We start from the raw sequence: 13,623 nt of genomic DNA, 5'->3' as shown, positions 1-13,623 counted from the left end.
ATTTTATCCTAAATTCTGATTTATTTTATTACAAAAAAATTGAAAAATGTAGACACGGCCAGTGCAATAAATGACTGAAAATTAGCCGTTTTGTCAACTTCATGAACTTTGCAACTCAACCTAAGGAAAACTACTACGTCTACAGCATTCATCCTGAACATTAATTTACACTCATCAGTGCGGATTAATAAAATGGCTTTTGGGTATTTTTAGAACTTACATCTTTTGTTATAAATTAATGAAAATATTTAAACATTATCTTGTCACATTGTTTACCCCGAAAGATAAAGGAAGTTGTAGATGGAAAAAGAATGGAATCCAGAGGTGGTCACAAAAAATGAATCGCAGCATTCTTTGATTTTATTCTACGCCGTTGCTTGCTTTTCAGAAAAAGTTGAGATAGGACTGATGTGCACCACAGGGGAAATGGGGTGTTTGAGGGAAAGTCAAACCCAAAGTTGCCCAAAGAATGTGCAGTTCTATGTTGCTCTTTCCCCAGTTAAAACCAATTAGAAATTGGATTGAGATGATATTTTCACCACGGGTTCCAGTGATAGTGAGAGTGCAGGTGATCATGGTCATCGTCGAAGGTCATCCCTCTAGGATTTCCGATACGGAATTTTTAAGTGACAACCCATCGCAATGACGATGAGCTCGCCTTTAGAGTAGGTTTCAGACATATCGTGAGAAAAGCTCCCAAAATGTATTAAAGGCTCTGCTTGGAAAATATTCACATTTTAATGCTAATTTAGGAAGGATTTCATTACAAAAGTAACTTATTAACAGCTGTTGTGTTTATTATATTGATCGAAGTGCGATTGACCGATTCTTTCTGCAGAATAGGAAGTGGCTTCGGGGTTTTGAGTCACAAGATGGTAGATTGTGTTGGAAGTTCGTCTATATTATCCCTACTAAATTGAAACAATAATAGTCTGGCTTCCTCAGAGCTTCCTGTCGCCCTCCAGGCAAGGTATTTTTAAGTTGAAAGTATCATCGACAGCTTCGAGGTGGAAATAAGTTCACCATAAGACCCTACCGGACTGCCAAAAGAATACACATTTCACATGAGTATACGCCTTCGCCAATATTATACGCAAGTCTCACTTTGTTAAGAACTATAAAACATTTCAGATGCGCATCAGCTACCTTTCCATTTCTCGGCATCGACTTTCTGCGCCGACGAAGTCTACAGTTTCACTAAAATACCCTGTTATCATGATGGAATCAGTAACAGGAAGCTTGCTAGGATCAGCCTAAGAATAACCATATTCCTTCATCTTTACGCAATCTATCGCTTTCAATGGAGGAGAAATAGATCAAATAATAGCCCTGAAGTCACAATGAACAACTCCGACACGTTTGCACTTCAATAAATGAATCATAACCACGCCGTCGCATGTATTCAAGTATGCAACCTCTACTATGGCCGTGCCTCGTCGTACTTAACTATGACGTCACTTTTCTACCAGCCAATCATCGGGCGTTTTCGCTTCTCACTTGCATTTGAAAATTCTCGTGAACTTTGATGCATTAAATATCGCTAACCACGTCATAAAATAATAAAAAAACTTTCACCCAGGTATGACAACATATATTTTGATATAATTTTGGGGCTATTGATTATATCTGAAATATATGCAAGTTCCCTATTACCATTTCTTTAAACAATACTTTATGAAATAAAAGGAAAATTATGTCGTTATTGTTTTTCAGTAAAATCAATTCGTGTGTTTCTTATTCAATATTTGTCTTACCTTTTACACTTTAGACCTGAATGAATAAGGAAAATAGGCCTTGTCCAGAAGCGATGCCCTGAAAGGAAGCCATAAAAGGAAGGCCAAAAGTTAAATCTAGTATTGTGACTGATGCACCAGAAAAAACGCCATGCGCTAGAAAAAGCCACAAGATAAATGAAGAAAAACATAAATAGAAGTTTAAAAGAAAATGAAAAGCTCAAAAATGCTTTCATAAAACTCCATTTCTGAATCCGACCCTAATGATATTGAAGAATTATGTGAGGAATCAGGATTTTCTGATGAAAAATTTGCAGATCTCGAGGACTTCCAACATATCAAAAATTGAACTACAAAGTTTTATATCAGTGAAATTTACTATGAATAAGGACATTAAGTGTTTTGTTTAATACTTCGAACCCTGCCGCGTGAACGGCGGTGAAAAATACAAGAACTGCCATGAGAAAAAATTCCCCTGGACCGGGAATGGAACCACGGACCTTTGGCTTTCCGGGCCAATGCGCAGACCACTACGCTATTCAGGTTCTTTAATTCCCATGGCAATTATACCGAGGCTCATGGCACTAGGTGTTAGCCCATTAGCCTAATTGCCATGGGAATTAAAGAACCTGGATAGCGTAGTTGTCTGCGCATTGGCCCGGAAAGCCAAAGGTCCGTGGTTCGATTCCCGGTCCAGGGGAATTTTTTTCTCATGGCAATTCTTGTATATTTCACCGCCGTTAACGCGGCAGGGTTCGAAATATTACACATACCGCTTTGCGCGGCTTTAGCGCAGGTTTGAGGCTCTCAACCGGTTGTGGCTTCTTGGAAGTCTTTTCTCCCTCGCGTTGCCATCCTTGATGGACCGCGAGGGCCTAACACCTAGTGCCATGAGCCTCGGTATAATTGCCATGGGAATTAAAGAACCTGGATAGCGTAGTGGTCTGCGCATTGGCCCGGAAAGCCAAAGGTCCGTGGTTCGATTCCCGATCCAGGGGAATTTTTTCTCATGGCAATTCTTGTATAAGTGTTTCGTTGCTTAAGTGTTTTAAAATGAACCTGATATTCATGAGGTGAAATATCTGACGGAGGATTCGAACTCTAGGAAGTTTATATGTGCAGACCCTGTGCGGTATGAAATGGACAAGATATATTATGTGATTATGTAGAGGCTATCACAACCACTGATGTCTTGATAGCAGCTTGAAAAAACAACTTAAAGTGTGCACCTGAGTAAACTTAAATGTAAGTTTTGTAATGAGTGGACCTAAGCTTTCTCTATATTAATGCAGGTCCTCTCCTTATTTATAATAAAACTACATGTAAATAGCTCAATATTCACTACAAAGATCTTATTATAATATTTACAATTTATTATTGTTATACAGTTAATAATTTCATCCCAAGTTTTTAGATCCAAAGTACACTATGGGTAGGTCCACGGTAAACTGTCTGCAATGTACCTTGATTCTAAAATCATATTTTTTAAATTGATTTTAAATATTATAAATATTTACTACAGCTTTTGAAAAAATACACGTTCCAAGAGATGAAATTTAGTATTGTGACTTGATTTTACTAATAATGGGCAATAAAAAATAACAAACTAAAAATAGGTACAAGGTACACCACACCCCCCCTACAATAGAACCAATCATGCTGCGATGTGCTCTTTCAGGCAGCATGTTGTAATTCTACTTGGGTGTACTCCCAGGGCATGGTTACTTTTAAAACTGGAGATCGCTACAATGACTTCAACAGGTACAAAAATATAATTTCCAAGTCATAACAAAATATTGAAGAATTATTTGCAAGTTATTCGGATGAAAGTGTTAACTTTGACAAGTGAGGATGTATCACACAAGGGTGTGAGAAAAATAACTGGTATGATTTCAAGCACTCAACCACCAAAACCATTGCATTACTCCTCACAACCAATTATATATGCAAGAGGAACAGTAACCTCATTCCTTTCCTTTTCGACAACCAATTCATCATGCAAAGGGATCTCAACTTTTCTTGGATTGAAACATGTCCTCCTCGAAGACATGCACTAAAGCTTACGCAATCAAAATATGGAAGGATATTTAATTAAAATACAGTGAAATTTGAATAATACTTTATCTCATTAGGATACAATTACTTTTGGGTACATTCACCAAAGAGAGAATTTCCCCGCAGTTTCAGAACTTCGCCGCAGTAAAATCATTTGCCCACTCTGGAATTTGTAATGTGTACCACCAAATTCTGTCAGGCAAACAAAGCTAGGCATGAACAATTTGTTTTTACCATTTGAAATCCACACAAGAAGACAACACGACACTCACCTCACCATTCCAACACAAAAACAATGATCCGTTTCACAAAGATCATCACTTTTTCCCTACATCTTTGGGGTATTTTTCATAACAAAACCTAATTTTCTTGACAGTTCCAAGACAATATAAACTCTTTTATTGTTTTTGCCTGACATGAAAGTATGATTTGGTTCGATGATGATAGTCAAAAATACCCTGTATTTCACCAGATTTATCTTTCCAATTAAGAAGTTCACTATGTAGAATCGCTCAATACATTTCACTTCCCTTAACATGGTTATTGCTTTAAGACTGATTCTCAAGAGAGAAAACTATGTATTTGCTCAAGCAATCTTTCTGCTTTTCCTCAACTATGGTAATAGCGAAAACTCATTCCAACTCTTCATAAGCATTATACCATTATATTGTTTTTATTTACTGCGATATCGTATGTGAAATATTTAAGCTAATCATTTGTCCTGATGGGAAATCCTGCAAAGATGCACTGCTGTAGCCAATGCATTGCCTATTGTCAGAGGTCAGTTCACAAGATTATTTTCGTTTCTGCAGAGAATATCTTTCATTGCGAAGTAAGGATTTGAATTCAATTAATTTTGCATAAACATTCATAACTTTTCTCTCTTGATTGCGTTTGTATCTTTATATTTCCTTAGTTTCAGGGTAAGATAGTAACTTCTAACAACCTTTCGTTTGAAGTCTCAGTTTTCAAAGCATGTTCAGCTGATGTGGCTCATCATCAACTATTTCCTTGAAAGTGATGTTGCTCTCCTAATTATGTATTAAATTCTCAAAAAATAGTATCACCTTCTCCGTATGTCTAAGACCAGAAATCTTAAAACCCTTTGGTCCCAAGCTTTCTGAATTTGAGGTCTTCAACTCTATAAAATTATCTCTTCATTATTAAATATCTTCCAGATTGATTCCTTCCCTGAATTGATATCCAAACTTCATGCTCATTTCTAGTAAACTTCTTCAAGATTGGCTTCAATTTCTGAACCCAGAGCTGTTGTGAGATACATCTACCTCATGGTATATCCAGTTAATTCATGGTATATCTCAATGTGTGGCATGTTTAATTTAGTGATCGTATTGTTCTCCTATGATGAGCAGATTGTACATTTGAGTCACATCAGCTGTTTTTAAATTTTCTAGGATATGCATTCTATCATCTATCCTCCATTGCAACAGACTGCTTTCACTGATATTTGATGCATGTGCATCTTATGCACTAAAGGTATTCTAAACTTTGAAGGAATTCATTTCCAATATGTCATATTTTAACTGATATTATTTTACTTCTGTTTTCATTCATTTTATAAATATATACCCATGTACCCATAAGTAAAAGTTATCAAGATCATTAAGTTATAAACTGGCAAAGTGCCAATTAATTTAAGTACAGCAAACATGCATAACGATAATTTTCTTAAATACACTGAGTATGTTTGTAATATGGCTGCATTCACTTACATAGTTTCTTTCAGTTGTCATAGCATTGTTTAAGTTACATTATGCAATGCATAAAAAATACTGCTGACATCTTTATTCTAACTTTACGCACTGAACCCTCGACATCACAGATGTGTCAAAACATATGTGCATCATCCTTAAGGAAAAGTCAATCAGCTGGTAAAAATATTGAAGCACCTGAAGCAAACTCTGAAAGATAAATATCTCATAACTGTGTGAGCATGCCAGTGCATGACTCCTTGTACAGAGAGATCTGATCATATTAACCATGAATAAGGTATCTCTAGTTTGTGTATGCGTACGTATTTGGAAAGGATGCTATTCCTAGAGAAAGACTTATCACAAACATTACAATAATGGGGTTTCTCTCCTGTAGGTACAAGCATGTATTTTCTGAGGGTAGAACTTTGAATGAAAACCTTTGTGCAGTAAATATATGAAAAATGTTTCTCTTCTGAGCGTGTTGGTAAGTGTATGATGAGACTCTCCTCTCTAGTGAAAGACTTAGAGCTATAATTAAATGAAATGTTTCTCTCCTGAATGTTTCCACATGTGATTGGCGAGAGAAGAACTCAAAGTCTTGCACCAAATCTTGCAAGAAGACTTGCAGCAAATCTTGCATGTGAATGGTCTCTAGCATGTGTGTGTGTGCAAGTGTAGGACGAGTCTGTCCTTTCTAGAGAAAGACTTGGCGCAATCGTTACATGAAAAAGGTTTGTCTCCTGTGTGTGATTGTAAGTGTATGGTGAGAGTGTCCTTTCTGGAGAAAGATTTAGCGCAATAATTGCAGGAAAATGGCTTCTCTCCTGTGTGTGTAAACATGTGCTTGGTGAGATGAGAATTCGAGATGAAAGATTTGCTACATATCTTGCACGAGAAAGGTTTCTCTCCTGTGTGAGTCCAGGTGTGTAGAGTGAGTTGGCGCTTTTGAGAGAAAGACTCGGCGCAATAGCTGCATGAAAAAGGCTTCTCTCCCGAGTGGCAACGGAGATGGTCGGTGAGATTAGAATTCCTAGTAAAAGACTTGCCGCAAATCTTGCACGCAAATGGTTTCTCTCCTTTGTGTACGCGCAAGTGCATCATGAGTCTGTCCTTTCTAGAGAAAGACTTGGCGCAATCTTTACATGAAAAAGGTTTGTCTCCAGTGTGTGATTGTAAGTGTATGGTGAGAGTGTCCTTTCTGGAGAAAGATTTAGCACAATAATTGCAGGAAAATGGCTTCTCTCCTGTGTGTGTAAACATGTGCTTGGTGAGATGAGAATTGGAGATGAAAGATTTGCAACATATTTTGCACGAGAAAGGTTTCTCTCCCGTGTGAGTCCAGGTGTGTAGAGTGAGTTGGCTCTTTTGAGAGAAAGACTCGGCGCAATAGCTGCATGAAAAAGGCTTCTCTCCCGAGTGGCAACGGAGATGGTTGGTGAGATTAGAATTCCTAGTAAAAGACTTGCCGCAAATCTTGCACGCAAATGGTTTCTCTCCTGAGTGTACCTGTGAATGCATCATGAGTGCGTTCTTTCTGGAGAATGATTTAGCGCAATCTTTACATAAAAAAGGTTTGTTTCCCGTGTGTGTTTGCAGGTGTATGGCGAGAGTGTGCTTTCTGGAGAAAGATTTAGCGCAATAATAGCAGGAAAATGGCTTCTCTCCTGTGTGTGTAAACATGTGATTGGTGAGATGAGAATTCGATATGAAGGATTTGCAACATATCTTGCACGAGAAAGGTTTCTCTCCTGTGTGAGTCCAAGTGTGTAGAGTGAGTTGGCTCTTATGAGAGAAAGACTCGGCACAATAGTTGCATGAATAAGGCTTCTCTCCCGAGTGGCAACGGAGATGGTCAGTAAGATGAGATTTCCTAGCAAAAGACTTGTCGCAAATCTTACATGCAAATGGTTTCTCTCCTGTGTGTACGCGCAAGTGTAAAGTGAGTTTGCTTCTAGTAGAGAAAGACTTTGCGCAATCACTGCATGAAAAAGGCTTCTCCTTTTTGTGTGAACGCAAGTGCATCACGAGTGCGTCCTTTCTAGAGAAAGTTTTGGCACAATCATTGCATGAGAAAGGTTTCTCCTTTGCGTGCATACTTATGTGTTTATTGAGGTTAGCAGTATTAGAGAAAGACTTGCCTATTCCACATGGATAATGTTTTGTCCCTGTGTGTGCATGCATGTGATTGCTAAGACTGCGAATCAGAGCAAAAGACTTATTGCACACACTGCAACAGTATGGCCCTCCTTTTGTACCTCCTAGTGTATGATTTTGAAGGTTTCCAGTGCAAGAGGTGGACTCTGAGGACATATTCTGTGTGTTTGCTTTCCCATCTCCATCAAAACTTCTCAATCCTCCCACAGTTTTCTTCTCTCCTAGTCCACCAGAGATTTTTAAAACAGGCATAATTACTTTTTGCATTGGCCCTACACTTTTCCTTTTCGATCCTTTCAATGTCTCAGAGGTGGATGACTCACAAGAATTATTACTTTCTTCACTTGATGCAGGGATTGTGAAAGACTCACTTTTTTCCATAGATGATTCTGCATCAAGATTCAAATTGCTTTTTACAAAATGAATTTCCATGTGTTTGATCAGATCATCATTGGTGTTGAATTCATATCTGCAGTTGAAACAATGATACACCTTTTCCTGTGATGGGTAACTGTTCCCAAGATTTTTGATTGAGCAGTTCTCTTGTACCTCTCCTCTGTCTCTCACGACAGCCTCATCTTCAATTGTGCTGTTCTCCCTGGTAAATGTAAGGGTGTCCATGACATTTGGTGCATCAACGTCATGTCTTTCCCCAACAAAAGTCATTGTTGCTCCATCTCCACTGTTTTTAGATGCTGGAATACATTTGGTATAACACTGTCCATCATCAAGAAGTGAACAAGATGTTATCTTATCAGGAAGAACAGTGCCACATTTTTCCAAGTCTCCATCTAATGCATTCCTTCCTTCCCCTTCATGGGATGGCCCATTTATTGATTCAATGAGAGTCACTGAGCATGACGAAGTATTGCAGTCATTGCCAAGATCAACCCTTACATTTCTTTCCTTCAGCATACATGAACTGAATTTTGTTTCCATTTGCACTTCGTGAGCAGTTGACAGCCCTAGAAAAGAAATTATTATTACAACTTTCAGAGTCAGAGGGGAAATCTAAGACTCGCTGACCTAATTTTTAAAAGACATTTGATGGATAGAGACATCCAGTTAATTGTTTTGCTGGTTGCTATGCAAGTAGAAAAGGTGTCAGTCTTTTTCACTCAATTAAATATTGTTACATTTTTGTCTGAACTGGAAAGGCGGGCATTAATAGCTATCACATGTCTACCTTAACATTTTTGAAGAAAAAAGAAATCAGGCTCTTTTGAAAATTTGATCAATTATAAGACAAACATTTTTGTGTAGTGATTTGGTGTTACCAAAGGTGATATTTAATAATGGAAATAATTTTTCACATAAGGAATACTTTAGTATGGACCAATGCTTTTTAATGGTAAATCTATTAGAATCACTTTAAATGATAAAATTTTGTAGCCATTCAAATGTAGGCCAATAAATATATTGAGTTCTTTATCCTCTTACACAAGATCACAATAACAGATTTAAATCTTTTAATAACATAATTCCTTGAATGATGAAATTGCTCCTGAAATGCAATCTGAGTTTGCTCTGAACATGTACTACTTATAATACCCATTAGTAAATATTTTTCATTATTTACTTAGCATTTGATATCACATATTCTCTGGATGGGGCCCCAATTTGTGCATTTTTATTTCCGAATTCATAGCACATTTTTGGTGAAAAAGAAGGATTACATCCACCATGAATCAAGTCTAGTCAATAATCACATCTAAATCTAATTAAAATGTCAACTTCAATAAAGAATGTAAATAATTTCCTTATATTTAAATATTTTCCTTTTCCTTCCATTTGTGGACCACAGTTTCAAAAGAATGTTATAAGGGTAACATTTACATTTTTCAAGGCTGACTAATCAATAATCATTATCATGTAGGTGTCGAGTGACACTCGACCACTGTGCTTTTCTGTTCAAGGTATAAAAAAAATTCATTCTAAATGGACTACAGGTATACAGGCTAGACGCATTGTGAGCAAAAGATTAAAGTATAAAGCAGTACATATAAAGCCACAAGAGTTAAAAAAAAATAAATTCTATACAGTCATAGGACATTATACAGACTGTCCCAAGGGTTGTGTGTCATTTTTGACCTGTAATTTTAGTAACTTTGCATCGAGCAATATTCATGAAAATTGGCACACTTAAGGGGAAAGGTCATAAGTTTTTCTGAGTGTATGTAAAATGTTAAAATTTTGAACTTTTGACCTCACAATTTGGGTCCAAACCAAAAATTTGAATTTGCCTTATGGGGTTTCAATGTTAAATAAATCGATATAGGAAAAAGTCTGAATTTCTTTGACCAAGATGTCAATCCTTAGGTTTTCGGACACAAGAAACCCAAAAATAACAATTTTATTTACGAGAATTCAACCGTTGGCCCAGTAAGATCACCAGCAAGGTCATAAGGGTGGTAAAAAGAATAGCATACCAACAAAGGTGTTGATCCATGGGTTTTAAACGGTGCCCAAGACATTGGTAATGTCCAAATACCCGTATTATTCACTAATTGTCCTCTGAGGGTCACAATGGGGGTCAAAGGTCATACAACTAAACGTCGGGCCATAATTACAACCAACGTGTCAAACCATAGGTTTTGAAGGGTGCCAAAGTTAGTTAGGCACTTCATAGATTCATGTTGTTGATTTTTTGACCTCCGAAGGTCATAATGGGGGTCAACGGTCATAGAGTCAAACATCGGGCCATCATTACAACCAATGTGTCGAAACATAGGTTTTAAAGGGTGCCAAAGTTGGTTTTTGCAGTTCATAGATCCGTATAAAAGATTATTTTGACCTCCGAAAACCTTAATGGGGGTCGAAGGTCATAGAGAAAATATGCAACGCGCTAACCCTCCCTTCCTTCTGAGATTTTTCCATTTCCTTAGCAGTCTTTTCCGACAGGCCTCCCATGCCGTCTTAGTTTCACGCCGCAGTTGATTATTTATTTCTCTAAACATTCTTTTGTTATGCCGCCCAAAGTGAAAGACAAAACTCCATTTAAAAAGATATCGGCTATGTCCAAAACCATAGGGTTAAACATTAAAAAAATGGATAAATCCAGCCTTTATTTTGATTGCATCATGCAATGTGATAATAGGTAATTTGACGATTAAAGAGAAATTTCTTAAAAAGGCCAAAATTAATAGGAAAATAAGCTGAAATGTGAACATGGAGTTTTAATTGTGCTAGTCAACCATCCAATTGCAGAAATGGTTTCGATTGCCATGCTTTTCTTCTCAAGGCTCCTGCACCATTACACTTACTAGAGCTCCAAGTTTAGAATATTTAAAGTTCGTTATAATGTACACGTGGAATTGTCCAGTACACACTGCATGGACAATAGTGTGCAGCGGCAAATGCATCTTAATGAAGATGCCGAGACGAAGCCACAACTGCCTGTCTCTGAGATTGTTGGGTGTTCAACAATCTCATCAAAGCAGAGACATACCCAACCAATTTGCAAGTTTGAATGTGAAGTGAGGTCCTGATAAATTTGCTGCTGGTAATGTTTGCAGGACGACGAACAGGCAAGGGGAGCTGTGGTCTTTACAGTCTAACTAGGACTTTTTTCTAAACAACTTGTTTAATATATTTTTAGGACTTTCATGGGAAAAAATCGTAACCCCTTACTTGAGCGTCACCAATGGAGGTCTAATAAATGAAAAGCGGCATAAATGGGTATTGCTATTTGCTTGGTAATCTTTAAAACCAATGGGATTTCAGCGTGGTAATCGAGAAAGTCCTATGTGGCATTTGGCCTCCTTAGGACCTTCTTTGAAGAGAGATATAGTGGAAGACTGTGGTCACAGAGTCGGGAAAAAGGATGCCTACAGAAATAATCAACAATGGCGTGAAACTAAGAGGTCAAGAGAGGCTTATTGGAAAGGAAAGTGGATATGTGTACTATGCCACTCACTTGGTCACCCTTCAAAACCTTTGGTTGGGGACATTAGTTTTCCCATTATTTCAAAACATACCTCTATAACCTTTGACCCCTTTTTGATCCTTGCTGGTAAAAAAATCGACAATATGGATCTACGAACTGCTAAATTGATTTGGCACCCTTTAAAACCCATGGTTCCACACTTTGGCTGTCATGATGGCCCGACGTTTAACTCTGACTTTTGACAATAGCAGCAAACTGCCCCACATAAGTTATCAATATTGAGTTGTGCTTTATCTTAGCCTCATTGATTTCCTTTATAGGGTTTACTTCTGAATTCCACATTACATCCACTTCTTTTCCATTGCAATGTATTTTCTGGCATAATTCACTGTTTAACCTAACCAAGCAAAGTTGCTAAGCCCGCAAAAATAAATGAATAAAGCAGTGTGTGCTCTTTTGTTTCATGCTAATTCTGTAAATTAAATATCAATCAGAACCCAAGCCTATGTATACAATCATTACACTGAGATAGTTTTCACATTTTTTTCAGGTTTTCATGGTCTTAATGTCGTCAATTACACGGTCCGTTAATAAGACAACAATAAGACGATCACCAGCCATATATTAACACAAAATTAACACACGTAACAGATGCCGTACATGTAAACGCAGCCATGAAAAGTGATATCTGTTATGACGTCACCTATCATTTGCAAAATTCAGGGCTGACTAAAGGCCCAACCCAACGGCACTCTTGCTCGGACACCGAATACCATGGCCTACGTTAATATGCGAATGCCCTTGTGACCTTCTTCCGTGGTGACACTGGAAGTCCTTTTTTAATTCCTAGCTGGGAGATAGTTTTTTGTACACATTCTTATTACTGCACAGTAACCAAATTTCCCTTACCCAATTTTTTTTAATTGCAGAAAATATTTTATTGAAAATGTTTATAGAATGTAATAAATAAATAAAAAAATTATATATTTATAATGCTTTTGGTTTGAAATATATAAAGACAGAATAAATACCTGCTAAAACATGTTGTTTTTACTGTCACTTAATTATTCACATCAACGAGGTGAGCTCAATGTATTGAGAACTATTGCCATTGCAAAGCCTAGTTACCATAGAAATGTTTCCATAAGTCAAATTCCAATGGCAAACTCATATTTCAAAGCATACAACCTTTTTCCCCATTTTGTGTGGGAACCTAACTTAGAGTTACAAATCAGATAATTTTCGCACAGGGTTCTTTCTGGGTCTATTAGAAATGCAAGTTATTTCATTTGTCCTTTTTCGAATAAAAGTCCATCCCAAGCTATCACTGAGATTGAAATGCGTAGACAAAATAGCCAAAGAGGCTGTGAATATACTGGAGAGGACATAACTGGTCCCGAGCATTGACTGTGGCAGGAATGGGGGTGCTTGGGTAGGAAAGCCTATCATTTGCAAAACATACCTCTATGACCTTTGACCCCCTTTATGATCCTCGCTGGTAAGAAAAATCGACAATATGGATCTATGAACTGCAAAACTGATTTGGCACCCTTTAAAACCCATGGTTCCACACTTTGATTGTCATGATGGCCCGACGTTTAACTCTGACAATAATAATTACCCTAACTTTGACCAAAACGTTGATAATCCCATTAGAGTACAAGCTAAATATTTGGTGAAATATTCGGTCATGATCGAAGTTGCTAAGTTAAAATAAACTATCGAGTATGAACCCAGTAACCTTTTTTCTATCATTATGGGAAGGCTTCGTGAAAATATGCCTAGAATATCTTCCCAATCTATAAAATATTGTCAGTAACCACAGTTTGGTTGCGAAACTAGCTTAGCCAAAAATAACATTTTACAAATGTAATATATCTATCTATTATATATACAACCCGATGTGTGACATATACCTCACTCACTGACCACTGACTGACTCACTGACTGATTCATGTATACAAATTCCCGACCACTTCCGGACGTGCTGGGAGGACGAAATTTTTGCTGGAGGTGGGGAAAAAATATTAGAGATGTGCGAATAGTATCCGCGAATACTCGACTACCTCGAATATTAGAA

The 13,623-nt window shown here is 37.4% G+C and overlaps 1 protein-coding gene across 1 annotated transcript in view; it reads right to left on the bottom strand.

Annotated features, from left to right (window-relative positions):
- Positions 1-4,665: 4,665 nt before the first annotated feature.
- Positions 4,666-13,623, bottom strand: part of LOC124172375 (zinc finger protein 271-like) — a 39,008-nt gene continuing 30,050 nt past the window's right edge. The window contains exon 7 of the mRNA XM_046551822.1: positions 4,666-8,622. Coding sequence (XP_046407778.1) covers positions 6,155-8,622 — 2,468 coding nt within the window. The 3' untranslated portion in view covers positions 4,666-6,154. The remainder of the gene's footprint in view (positions 8,623-13,623) is intronic.

The sequence above is a fragment of the Ischnura elegans genome (assembly GCF_921293095.1).
Source record: "Ischnura elegans chromosome 13 unlocalized genomic scaffold, ioIscEleg1.1 SUPER_13_unloc_1, whole genome shotgun sequence".
Lineage (NCBI taxonomy): Eukaryota > Metazoa > Arthropoda > Insecta > Odonata > Coenagrionidae > Ischnura > Ischnura elegans.
Note: the sequence above shows the minus strand (reverse complement) of the source record. Positions and strands in the feature narration are given on the sequence as shown.